General features: G+C 45.0%; 1 protein-coding gene across 7 annotated transcripts in view; it reads left to right on the forward strand.

The window, feature by feature from the left end:
- lrrc49 (leucine rich repeat containing 49) overlaps window positions 1-13,546 on the forward strand; it is a 423,652-nt gene that overhangs the window by 386,250 nt on the left and 23,856 nt on the right. For 6 of the 7 annotated variants that reach the window (XR_015074388.1, XM_085972505.1, XM_085972503.1 and 3 more), the window contains one exon: window positions 10,292-10,401. The exons of the other annotated variant lie outside the window; for it this stretch is intronic. Coding sequence is in view for 5 of the 6 variants with exons in the window: in XM_085972505.1 (XP_085828631.1) it covers window positions 10,292-10,401 (110 nt within the window). In the remaining variant the exon portion in view is untranslated. The remainder of the gene's footprint in view (window positions 1-10,291; window positions 10,402-13,546) is intronic. 7 annotated transcript variants of the gene reach the window in all.

Below are 13,546 nucleotides of genomic sequence, written 5' to 3' on the forward strand. Positions count from 1 at the left end.
CTGTTTTCTGTCCGTTAACCAATCCTCTATCCATGCTACTGTATTACACCTAACCTTATGGGCCGTAATCTTGTGTAATAACCTTTTATGTGGCACCTTATCAAATGCCTTTTGGAAATCCAAATATAGTATATCCACTGGTTCCCCTTTATCTACCCTGCTAGGTACATCCTCAAAAAACTCTAATAAATTTGTCAAACACGATTTCCCTTTCATAAAACCATGTAGACCATGGCCAAGCATGTTATGATTTTCTAAGTGACTTTATACCACTTCCTTAACGATGGATTTCAGCATTTTCCCAACGACTGATGTCAGGCTAACTGGCCTGTAGTTCCCTGTTTTTTCTCTTCCTCCTTTCTTGAGTGGCAGTGTTACATTTGCGACCTTCCAATCCATTCTAGAATCTCGGGAATTTTGGAAGATCAAAACCAGTATCTCTTCAGCCACCTCTTTTAGAACCCTAGGATGTAGGCCGTCAGGTCCAGGGGATTTGTCAGCTTTTAGTCCCATTAGTTTTCCTAGCACTTTTTCTCTACTTATATTAATTACGTTATGTTCCTCACCTTCATTAGACCCTTGGATCCCCACCATTTTTGATATGCTTTTTGTGTCTTCTACTGTGAAGACAGATACAAAATATTTGTTTAATGTTTCTGCCATTTCCTTCTTCCCCATAATAATTTCTCCTGTCTCAGCCGCTAAGGGACCAACATTTACTTTTGCTACTCTTTTCCTTTTTACATACTTGTAGAAACTCTTACAATCTGCTTTTATATTTCTTGCTAGTTTTCTCTCATTCTATTTTTTCCCTTTTTATCAATTTTTTGGTCAACCTTTGCTGGTTTCTGAAACTCCCAATCCTCAGGCTTACTATTATTCTTTGCAACATTATAAGCTTTTTCTTTCAATCTAATGCTATCCTTAACTTCTTTAGTTAGCCACAGTTGGATCACTTTTCCCGTAGAGTTTTTGTTTCTCAACGGGATGTATATTTGTTGAGAATTATGAAATATTTCTTTAAATGCTAGCCACTGCTTATCTACTGCCATATACCATGACCCCACTACCGAACATCAAGCCACCATTTCCAAGACCGTCACTGACCTTCTCTCCTCTGGAGATCTTCCCTCCACGGCCGCCAACCTCATAATTCCCCAATCCCGCACAACCCGCTTCTACCTCCTTCCCAAGATCCACAAACAGGACTGTCCCGGTAAATCCATCGATGTAGCCTGTTCTTGCCCCACAGAACTTATCTCTTCCTATCTCGACTCTTTTTTCTCCCCTTGTCCAGTCTCTTCCCACCTACATCCGCGACTCTTCTGACGCCCTCCGTCACTTTAACAGTTTCAAGTTTCCTAGCCCCAACTGTCTCCTTTTCACTATGGACGTCCAATCCCTCTACACCTTCATCCCCCACCAGGAAGGTCTCTGGGCGCTCCGCTTCTTCCTTGAACAGAGGCCCAACCAGTCCCCATCCACCATCACCCTCCTCCGCCTGGCTGAACTTGTTCTCACATTGAACAACTTCTCCTTTGACTCCACTCACTTCCTCCAAATTAAAGGTGTTGCATGGGTCCTAGCTGTGCCTGCCTTTTCATGGGATATGTGGAACATTCTTTGTTCCAGTCCTACTCAGGTCCCCTCCCTCACCTATTTTTCCAGTACATTGATGACTGTATCGGTGCTGTTTCATGCTCTCGCCCTGAACTAGAAAATTTCATTCACTTTGCTTCCAATTTCCACCCTTCCCTCACCTTCACATGGTCCATCTCCGACTCTTCCCTTCCCTTCTTCGACTTCTCTGTCTCCATCTCTGGGGATAGGCTATTGACAAACATTCACTACAAGCCTACTGACTCCCACAGCTACCTGGACTACACTTCCTCCCACCCCGCTTCCTGTAAGGACTCCATTCCATTCTCCCAGTTTCTCCGTCTCCGCCGCATCTGCTCTGACAATGCCACCTTCCATACCAATGCTTCCAACATGTCTTCGTTGTTCCTCAACCGAGGATTCCCCTCTACTGTGGTTGACACGGCCCTTGACCGTGTCCGTTCTATTTCCCGCACTTCCCCTCCCTCCCGGAACCACGATAGGGTTCCCCTTGTCCTCACCTTTCACCCCACCAGCCTCCACATTCAACGGATCATCCTCCGCCATTTCCGCCATCCAGCGTGATCCCACCACCAAACAGATCTTCCCCTCACCTCCCCTTTCAGATCCCTCCGCGACATCCTGGTCCACCCCTCTATCACCCCCAACACCCCTTCACCTTCGCCCGGCAGCTTCCTGTGCAAGCGCAGGAGATGCAACACATGCCCTTTTACCTCCCCCCTTCCCAATGTCCAGGGCCCCAAACACCCCTTCCAGGTGAAACAGCGATTTACTTGTACTTCTTGCAATCTAGTATACTGTATTTGCTGCTCACGATGTGGTCTCCTCTACATTGGGGAGACCAAACGCAGATTGGGTGACCGCTTTGCGGAACACCTCCGTTCAGTCCGTAAGGGGAACCCCGAGCTCCCGGTCGCCTGTCACTTTAATTCCCCGCTCCACTCCCACTCAGACCTCACCATCCTCGGCCTCTTACACTGTTCCAATGAAGCTCAACGTAAGCTCGAGGAACAGCACCTCATCTTTCGATTAGGCACTTTACAGCCTTCTGGACTCAACATAGAGTTCAGCAATTTCAGACCATAACCTCTGCCCCTATTCTTTTTTTCCATTTATTTAATTTATTTTTTTCTCTCTCCCACATGGCAGCTGTCTTTCATTCTGCCATTTACACTTCATCTAGAGCCATCTTTTATTTCTTAACTTGTCCCATTACCGTCTCCTTTTGCCTTGCACCATCTCTTAATGTCCCTTAATCTCTCTTGCCTTCCACCCTATCACAGACTTTCCCTTTTGTTCTGTCCTCCCCTCCCCCCTTTCCCTGCTCCTGCACTTGCTTAAAAACCTGTTCGATCTCCAGCTTTTTCCAGTTCTGACGAAGGGTCATCGACCTGAAACGTTAACTCTGTTTCTCTCTCCACAGATGCTGCCTGACCTGCTGAGTATTTCCAGCATTTTCTGTTTTTATGCCATATATTTTAATCTATTTTTCCAATCTACATTAGTCAACTCGCCCCTCATACCTATGTAATTGGCTTTATTTAAGTTTAAGTACTGAGGGAGTGCTGCACTGTCGGAGGGGCAGTACTGCAAGAGCGCTGCACTGTCGGAGGGGCAGTACTGAGGGAGTGCTGCACTGTTGGATGTGCAGTTTTTCGATGAGTGGTTTTAAAGCTTTTTAGACCATTAAAAGTTTTTGGTGGAGAAATTCCCCTGGAGGGGAATTTGGGGCACTAAGTCAAAATGTTTGAAAAGTTAGCATCAGGCGCTAATCTTTTCAAACATTTGAGAAATTCCCATTTTTTGCTCCCAAGAGGGAAGTGGAGCACTAAATCAGCGTTCCACTTGCCTTCTGGAGAGCAAGAGGCGGGGAATGTCCTGATGCGGGGCGATGTGCTCAGCAGCCGTGTTGCAGGGGCTGTTCCCTCAATTAAAGGGAAGGGTTCCCCACTGCGAGCTCTGTATTTTTTTTGGCGTCTGCTGGAGCACTGGGGTGCGCGAGTGCTGCGCGATCAGCTGCATGCCGGGCTGACCGATCACGGCACTCAGCCCACGTCCGGTGCTCAGAATGTTTTTTTTTAAATCGGCGATTACTTTCATGTCGGCCGGCCACCACTCCTTTAAATGGCACCCGCGAGCAGCCGGCCTCACTGTTCGCGACCCCTGCAGCAGTTGGTAACATTGCCCAGCGCGGAGTGCGAGGGGGAATTTTTCTACCGGGGCGTTGCACCCGGAGATGACTTCATGATCTCCTGGCGCAGAAGATCGGGGCGATACCCGGTAGTGTCGCCGTTAACCTCCCACGGAATTTCGCGGGAGGCACGGTTATTGCCTGGCGGGGGGGGTGAAAAGCCATTTGCATCTCGTTAGCGCCTCCCACCAGAGGCACAAACTAGGGGAATTTCACCCCTCTTATCTTTTATTGCTTAAAGGCACTCATTCTTACGTACAATGTTTAGTGAACTTCAAATAGGTGTATAAACCCCACAGATATAAGGATAGATAAGTGAGATTTCGCAGCCCACTGTGCTCCAACATCCACAGAAAACAGGGGGTCCCCATCACAGTATTCAACTGCTTTTTGAATCATTCCAAAGAATTTGCTACCTCTATCTTACCCAGAGATTATTCCAAGTATTAATCACTCTTTGTACAAAGAAGTGCTTTCTGACAACAACAGCAATAACAGCTTGCATTTATGTACTTTTAATGTTTTAAAAAAAAACAAGGCGCTTCACAAATAGGTGTAAGAAAAACAGGTGTCAAGCCAGGGAGAGAACGATTAGAAGGTAGACAAAAAGCCTGGGTCTTGAAATTTTTAAAGAGAGATGGCGAGGCAGAGAGGGTTAGGGAGGGAGTTTCAAAGAATGAGACCACGGCAGCGGTGGGCCCCATCACCAATGGTGCGGCAAAGGGTGGAATGGAGCAATCGGGATGAGATATAGGACTCTCATCCTTGATTTTGAATCCCTCCATGGCCTCGCCCCACCCTATCTCTGTAATCTCCTCCAGCCCTACAACCCCCCGAGATATCTGCGCTCCTCTAATTCTGCCCTCTTGAGCATCCCTGATTATAATCGCTCAACCATCGGTTGCTGTGCCTTCAGCTGCCTAGGCCCTAAGCTCTGGAACTCCCTCCCTAAACCTCTTCGCCTCTCTACCTCTCTTTCCTCCTTTAAGATGCTCCTTAAAACTTATCTCTTTGACCAAGCTTTTGGTCATCTGCCCTAATTTCTTATGTGGCTCGGTGTCAATTTTTTGTCTTATAACACTCCTCTTTTTTAAAACTTTAACTCTGTGGTTTATAGTTTTTAAGGTCTCTATGGTGTAGCGGGACAGTTTGTAAACCAGGGCCCTTAAATATATCATTTAAAAATAATAATAAATTTAATTAATGACATAGAATGGCAGAGCAGGCGATGTGTTACTGCTGCAATATGTGGGAGCTGGTGGACACCATTGATGTTCACGGTGATCACATTTGCAGTAAGTGTTGGCTGCTCGAGGAATTCCGGCTCCGTGTTGATGAGCTGGAGTCCGAGCTTCAAACACTGCGACACATCAGGGAGGGGGAGAGTTACCTGGACTCTGTGTTCCAGGAAGTAGTTACACCAATTAGATTAACTAATTCAGATGTAGTCCGTGGTCAGGGACAGGAGGGTGTGACTATGAGTGAGGCAGGTACGGGGATCCAGGAGGTAGTGTTGGAGGAGCCGCAGCCCTTGCTCTTGTCCAACAGGTTCGAGGCTCTTACTCCCTGTGGGGACGGGAACGGGGACTGCAGGGAGGATGAGCAACCTGGCCACAGCACCGTGGAACAGGGGGCCATTCAAGTGGGGGGAGTAAAAAGAAATGTTGTAGTGGTAGGGGATAGTATCATTAGGGGGATAGATAGGGTTGTTTGCAGCCGAGAGCGAGAGTCCCGAAGGCTGTGTTGCCTGCCCGGTGCCAGGGTTAAGGACATCTCCTCTGGGCTGGAGAGAAACTTGGAGTGAGAGGGGGAGGATCCAGTTGTTGTGGTCCATGTTGGTACCAACAACATAGATAGGACAAGGAAAGAAGTTCTGCTGAGGGAGTATGAGCAGCTAGGGGCCAAATTAAAAAGCAGAACCACAAGGGTAATAATCTCTGGATTACTACCTGAGCCACGAGCAAATTTGGCTAGGGTAAATAAAATCAGAGAGTTAAATGCGTGGCTCAAAGACTGGCGTGGGAGAAATGGGTTTTGCTTCTTGGGACACTGGCACCAGTACTGGGACAGGAGAGAGCTGTTCCGTTGGGACGGACTTCACTTGGCCAGTGCTGGGACTAGAATCCCGGTGAATCGAATAACTAGGGCTGTAGAGAGGGCTTTAAACTAATTAGCGGGGGGGAGGTTTCAAGAGAGCAAAAAATAAAAATGTCAGCGGAGAAGGCAATAGAGCAAGGTAGCAGTGGGGGAATTAAAAACCAGAGTGTGTCAGGAAGGGACAGAATGTATAAAAATAAAGGTAAAGTAGTAAAGAGGGTAAAAGCAGGAATAAATTGTCACAAAACATATTTAAAAGTTCTTTATCTGAATGCACGCAGCATTCGTAACAAAATAGACGAGTTGACGGTACAAATAACTACACATGGGTATGATCTGGTGGCCATTACAGAAACATGGCTGCAAGGTGACCATGACTGGGAACTAAACATCCAGCAGTATTTGACAATTAGGAAGGACAGACAGGAAGGAAAGGGAGGTGGGTTGCTATGTTAATAAAGGATGGAATCACTGCAATAGTGAGAAATGATATTGGATCAAAGGATCAGGATAGTGAAACAGTTTAGGTGGAGATAAGGAATAATAAGGGGAAAAAGTCACTAGTGGGCGTAGTCTATAGGCCTCCTAACAGTTGCAACTCTGTTGGTTGGTGTATAAATCAGGAAATAGTTGGGGCTTGTAATAAGGGAACAGCTATAATCATGGGGGATTTTAACTTTCATATTGACTGGACAAATCAAATTGGGCAGGGCAGCCTTGAGGAAGGGTTCATAGAGTGCATTAGGGATGGGTTCCTTGAACAGTATGTTACTGAACCAACCAGGGGGCAGGCAATCTTAGATCTGGTCCTGTGTAATGAGACAGGATTAATAAAAAATGTCCTAGTAAAGGATCCCCTTGGAATGAGTGACCATAACATGGTTGAATTCCAAATTCAGTTGGAGGGTGAGAGAGTTGGATCTCAAACCAGCGTACTAAGCTTAAATAAAGGAGACTATGAAGGTATGAGAGCAGAGTTGACTAAAGTGGACTGGGAAAATAGATTGAAGTGTAAGACGGTACATGAGCAGTGGTGTACATTCAAGGAGATATTTCACAACTTTCAAGAAAAATATATTCCACTGAGGAAAAAGGGGCGTAAAAGAAAGACAGCCATCCGTGGCTAAGTAAAGTAATAAAGGATAGTATCTGACTGAAAACAAGGGCATATAAAGTAGCCAAATCTAGTGGGAGGATAGAAGATTGGGAAGCATTTAAAAGCCAGCAAAGAATAACTAAAAGATTAATTAAGAAAGGGAAGATAGATTATGAAAGTAAACTAGCAAAAAATATAAAAACAGCAAGAGTTTCTACAGTTATATAAAAAGAAAAAGGGTGGCTAAAGTGAATGTTGGTCCCTTAGAGGACGAGACCGGGAAATTAGTGGTGGGGAACATGGAGATGGCAAAAACACTGAACAAATATTTTGTATCAGTCTTTACAGTAGAGGACACTAAAAATATCCCAACACAGGGGGCTATAGGGGGAGGAGGAGCTAAACACGATTAAAATCACTAAGGAGGTGGTACTCGGTAAGATAATGGGACTAAAGGCGGATAAGTCCCCTGGACCTGATGGCTTACATCCTAGGGTCTTGAGAGAAGTAGCGGTAGGGATTGTGGATGCATTAGTGGTAATTTTCCAAAACTCCCTGGATTCAGGAAAGGTCCCAGCAGATTGGAAAACTGCTAATGTAATGCCGTTATTTAAAAAAGGAAGTAGACAAAAGGCTGGAAACTATAGACCAGTTAGCCTAACATCTGTGGTTGGTAAAATGTTGGAGTCCATTATTAAGGAAGCAGTAACAGGACATTTGGATAAGCATAATTTAATCGGACAGAGTCAGCATGGTTTTATGAAGGGGAAGTCATGTTTGACAAATTTGCTCGAATTCTTTGAGGATGTAACAAACAGGGTGGATAAGGGGGAACCAGTGGATGTGTATTTGGACTTCCAAAAGGCATTTGACAAGGTGCCACACAAAAGATTACTGCACAAGATAAAAAACCACGGGATTGGGGGTAATATACTGGCATGGGTGGAAGATTGGCTATCTAACAGAAAACAGTGAGTTGGGATAAATGGTTCATTCTCGGGTTGGCAATCAGTGACTAGTGGTGTTCCGCAGGGGTCAGTGCTGGGACCCCAACTCTTTACAATCTATATTAACGATTTGGAGGAAGGGACCGAGTGCAACGTATCCAAGTTTGCCGACGATACAAGGATGGGAGGGAAAGCAGTGAGTGAGGAGGACATAAAAAACCTGCAAAAGGACATAGACAGGCTGAGTGGGCGGGCAGAAATTTGGCAGATGGAGTATAATGTTGGAAAGTGTGAGGTTATGCACTTTGGCAGAAAAAATCAAAGAGCAAGTTATTATCTAAATGGAGAGAAACTGCGAAGTGCTACAGTACAAAGGGATCTGGGGGTCCTGGTGCATGAAACACAGAAGGTTAGTATGCAGGCACAGCAGGTGATCAGGAAGGCCAATGGAATCTTGGCTTTTATTGCAAGGGGGATGGAGTATAAAAGCAGGGAAGTCTTGCTTCAGTTATACACGGTACTGGTGAGGCCACACCTGGAATACTGCGTACAGTTTTGGTTTCCATATTTAAGAAAAGATGTACTTGCTCTCGAGGCAGTTCAGAGAAGGTTCACTCGGTTGATTCCGGAGATGAGGGGGTTGACTTCTGAGAAAAGGTTGAGTAGGTTGGGCCTCTACTCATTGGAATTCAGAAGAATGAGAGGCGATCTTATCGAAACATATAAGATTGTGAGGGGGCTTGATCGGGTGGATGTGGTGAGGATGTTTCCACTGATGGGTGAGACTAGAACTAGGGGGCATAACCTTAGAATAAGGGGCTGCCGTTTCAAAACTGAGATGAGGAGAAACTTCTTCACTCAGAGGGTAGTAAATCGATGGAATTTGCTACCTCAGAGAGCTGTGGAAGCTGAGACATTAAATAAATTTATAACGGAGATAGACAGTTTCCTAGCTGATAAGGGAATTAGGGGTTACGGGGAGCGGGCAGGGAAGTGGACGTGAGTCTAGGTTCGGATCAGCCATGATCCTATTGAATGGAGGAGCAGGCCCGAGGGGCCGTATGGCCTACTCCTGCTCCTACTTCTTATGTTCTTATGTTCCTATGCAGCACCTTGGGACGTTTTACTATGTTAAAGGCGCTATATAAATACAAGTTGTTGTTGTGGCAGATTGCAGAGATAAGGTTGGCCAAGGCCATGGAGGGATTTATAGACTAAGATAAGAATTCTGAAATTAATGGCCTGGAGTTTCTGCAATCCTTTGTGCTATTTGATTTGGTTCCGCCCAGATCAATTATCTGGGCAGAACCAAATCAAATAGCACCAAAGATTGCAGAATTTTAAGTGTGAGTTGCGCCCATAACTGCATTACGCTGAAATATCCACCCAATCCTATAAGTTCGTTCAACAGTCTTTGCCCAAACTCCCACCCAAAAAGCTGGCCACCGCCCCGCCATCCAGCCCCCCCCCCCCCCCCGGTCTTTACACTTCTCATCTGTTTATTGAATGTTTCCCATAGCAGTTTTTTATTTGGTAATTTTTATTTCCAAATTATCTGGATGGGTTCTCTTTTTACCTGATTGAAATTAACTTCTTTTCTAGTCAAATCCCTTTTTCTTTAACGGTTCCCTTTCCTTTTCAGCTTGTATATCGAACCTAGTTATGTTATGATCACTATTTCCCAAATGTTCCCCGACCCTTGCATTACCTACTTTACACACTCCTAACTGGATCAAGCACTGCTTCTTTCCTTATTGGACTAAAAGTATACTGGATTTAGAAAGCAATCTTATAGACATTGTATAAACTCTTCCTCTTTTTTTGCCTCATGCATTATTTTTACGCATCTACCTTTAGATAATTAGTCACCCATTATTTTGGCTTTATTATTACAAGATTTTTTCTCCTTTGTCTAGATATCTCTTTCTCTGTCTCCTCGCCACTGTTTGGTGGTCAAAATATACTCCCAGTGGAGTAACAGTTCCCTGCTAATTCCTGAACTCTAACAAATCAATTTAACTTGTTCACCATCCCCTATAACATCCCTATGTTCTAGAATTGTATAGAATCTTTGGTTAACAATTTGATGTTATAGAGTACATGCAAAAGATAAAGTATTTTCATGTGTTTGTATAAACATTGCTTATCCCTAGTTTGGGTGGAAAGATGACTGAAATGTTTACAACTGTCTGCTTCTGCATTAAAGCAACACATTTCTTCCCATTGGTTTCATTGGGACCTTCATCAGCATCTTTTACCAATATGATGTGAAAGTATTTGTTGCCAATGTCCTTGATATACTTGGGTTAAAGCACAATATTTTCTTTTAATCTGTAACAGGTAACTCCCATGGATATAGTAATGGGTGAGCGACTCTTTGGAATTTTGGCACGTGTGGCTGCCTCAGATCTCCCCCAGCCTCGGTTGCTTTCTTTGCTGGGAGAAATCAAGTAAGAGTTAACATATACGATGGTATAGTTAAACAACAGTTCATATGTAATATAAATGTTAGCAATTTGTAAAAAGGTTCAGCTTTATTCTACATGTAACCCATGTTGTACCTCCCCGAAGTGCTTACTGGGGCAGTGTAAAGGAAGCTGTGCCTCCCCGAAGTGCTTACTGGGGCAGTGTAAAGGAAGCTGTGCCTCCCCGAAGTGCTCAATGGGGCAGTGTAAAGGAAGCTGTGCCTCCCCGAAGTGCTTACTGGGGCAGTGTAAAGGAAGCTGTGCCTCCCCGAAGTGCTTACTGGGGCAGTGTAAAGGAAGCTGTACCTCCCCGAAGTGCTTACTGGGGCAGTGTAAAGGAAGCTGTGCCTCCCCGAAGTGCTTACTGGGGCAGTGTAAAGGAAGCTGTACCTCCCCGAAGTGCTTACTGGGGCAGTGTAAAGGAAGCTGTGCCTCCCCGAAGTGCTTACTGGGGCAGTGTAAAGGAAGCTGTACCTCCCCGAAGTGCTTACTGGGGCAGTGTAAAGGAAGCTGTACCTCTCCGAAGTGCTTACTGGGGCAGTGTAAAGGAAGCTGTGCCTCCCCGAAGTGCTTACTGGGGCAGTGTAAAGGAAGCTGTACCTCTCCGAAGTGCTTACTGGGGCAGTGTAAAGGAAGCTGTACCTCCCCGAAGTGCTTACTGGGGCAGTGTAAAGGAAGCTGTGCCTCCCCGAAGTGCTTACTGGGGCAGTGTAAAGGAAGCTGTACCTCCCCGAAGTGCTTACTGGGGCAGTGTAAAGGAAGCTGTACCTCCCCGAAGTGCTTACTGGGGCAGTGTAAAGGAAGCTGTGCTGTAAGTGTCAGCTGTTGCTCAGTGGTAGCACTCTAATCTCTGAGTCAGAGGTCATGGGTTCAAGTCCCACCACAGAGACTTCAGCACAAAATACGGGCTGACATTCCCAGAGTGATACTGAGGGAGTGCTGCACTGTTGGAGATGCCGTCTTTCGGATGAGATGTAAAACTGAGGCCCCATCTGCCCTCTCTGGTGGGCATAAAAGATCCCACGGCACTATTCGAGAAGAGCAGGTGAGTTCTCCCGGTGTCCTGGTGAATATTTATCCCTCAACCAACACTCTAAAAATAGATTATCTGGTCATTATCACCTTGCTGTTTGTGGGAGCTTGCTGTGCGCAAATTGGCTATTGCATTTCCCTACATTACAACAGTGACTACACTTCAAAAGTACTTCATTAGCTGTAAAGCGCTTTGGGATGTCCTGAGTATTGTGAAAGGCGCTATAAAAATGCAAGTTCTTTCTTACCTGATCTGGGAACACTTGGTACTAACACTAGGGCCTAGATTCTTCTTGTGTTTTCCAAACATTTCAGGTGGATGTAGCATGGCTGGAAGAGGAAAATAGATTGAGGAAGCATAGTGCTGAATCCTGACTCATAACCACCTCCTCCAAATGTTATGTCATGGGCAGCAACACCTACCGAAATACTGGCCACCACATCCAAGGCACTTGTATGGTCCTTTCATGTCCCACATTGAATTTCCTTCTCTTACTGCCTGTAGCCCACCTCCTAAATAAATACCAGTATAAAAGATTGCTAGGTAGCCGCAGACAAGCAGAAGTGGATATAAGGCCCACCTTCTGAAGATTTTGTATTAGTTTCTACTTTGCTGCTTAAAAACTTTTTTTTGTGTTTTATCTATTCTCGGCCTTGCTGATGGGTTTCAGCTTTGCTCTTGGTGCTATGGTCCTTTCATTTTTTTCCACCTTTAGTACTCACCATTGGAGACAATGGTGTTTCCCTTAGGGATCCGCTTTTACCTCTGCTGTGATGAGACTAGGAGTAGCAACACAGAGAGGCCAGGCTGATCAAGCACAATAACAGGTGTACAGCACCTACCTACGAGCACCCGTGCCTCTGTTGAGGCTTAGGAAAACTGCATTTCTCTTGTGAGGCAATGCAGGAGTTGTGCCACCTGCTTGTCCCAGACCTGGAACCTACCTCCACCTGGGGCACTGATTGCTCGTCTCAATAAAAATCAGCACCACTTAAATTCTGTGTCATCGGCTATTTTCAGACCATATCAAGGGAACTATGTAACATCCATGAATTGGCTGTCCACCAATGGATTGTTTGCACGAGCTGCCCAGCTCATAACCTTTCCTGTGGACCTAACACATGTGAAGACAGTCAAGTTTTTATTAGAGTGCCAGGATTTTCCCATGTGCAAGGTGTAATCAACCACGTCACCATATGTGTGTGTTTCAACTTTCTTAATGAGACAGGATTATGAGACAGGATTTTGCTCTATCACTGTACACCTGGTGTGTGATTAAACCTATCTGATAATGAATGTGAGTGGTTGCTATCAAAGGAGCTGGTATGATTCTTTTATTTTAAGACAATCTACCATACCACCACTGGATAGCTGATCAGAGATGAGAACAATCCTCTGAAGCTGTAGCTGATGGCTCCAGTTTGTTTCTCTAGGACCCCACTGAACACAATACCATGGGTCTAGCCAGCGTATCGTTTGTTGTATGCTGCACAACTTTATTAATTCATAAAGGAGTCCTGATTAATGCCCTGGAGGAGAAAGTGAAAGCTGAACAAGGCAAGCAGGATAAGCAGACAGCCCAGGTCTACAAGTAAAAGCACTTGAACATTTTCAGTTATCTGGAAACTTGGAACTATGTCACAATGTTATTGCACTGTCTAGATATGATTCCAGTTTCACAATACCGTTTCTTTGAAAACATGTGGTCAGCTTCTCATTCACCCTGACATAGCTTGTGAGGAAGAGTTTTCACCAGGCATCCTGCACTCCCTCCATATCTTTCATGTTGACTCAAGAGGAATAGAATGAGCGTGGGTCAGAAGTGAATGGACCAATAATTGCTGGATGTGTGGGTTGAAGACATTTATTGAATCCTTGAAGATTCACAGAGGCCTAGTTATTGAAGGATTGTCTGCTGTTTCTCTTATATCTGGAATAATGTCAGAAACCTTCCCAGAGATGGAGAGAAGACAACTTTTGTGATAATTCTTGTGAATTGCACTAACTCCCATTTTGGGTCGTACTGAGATGATATCTTTTCACTAGTCTGGTAGCAGTTCAATTTCCCAGCTATTACTTGACCTGTTTAATTTATTT

The sequence above is a fragment of the Somniosus microcephalus genome, chromosome 32, assembly GCF_052327205.1.
Source record: "Somniosus microcephalus isolate GS21.2 chromosome 32, FLI_Smic_1.0, whole genome shotgun sequence".
Lineage (NCBI taxonomy): Eukaryota > Metazoa > Chordata > Chondrichthyes > Squaliformes > Somniosidae > Somniosus > Somniosus microcephalus.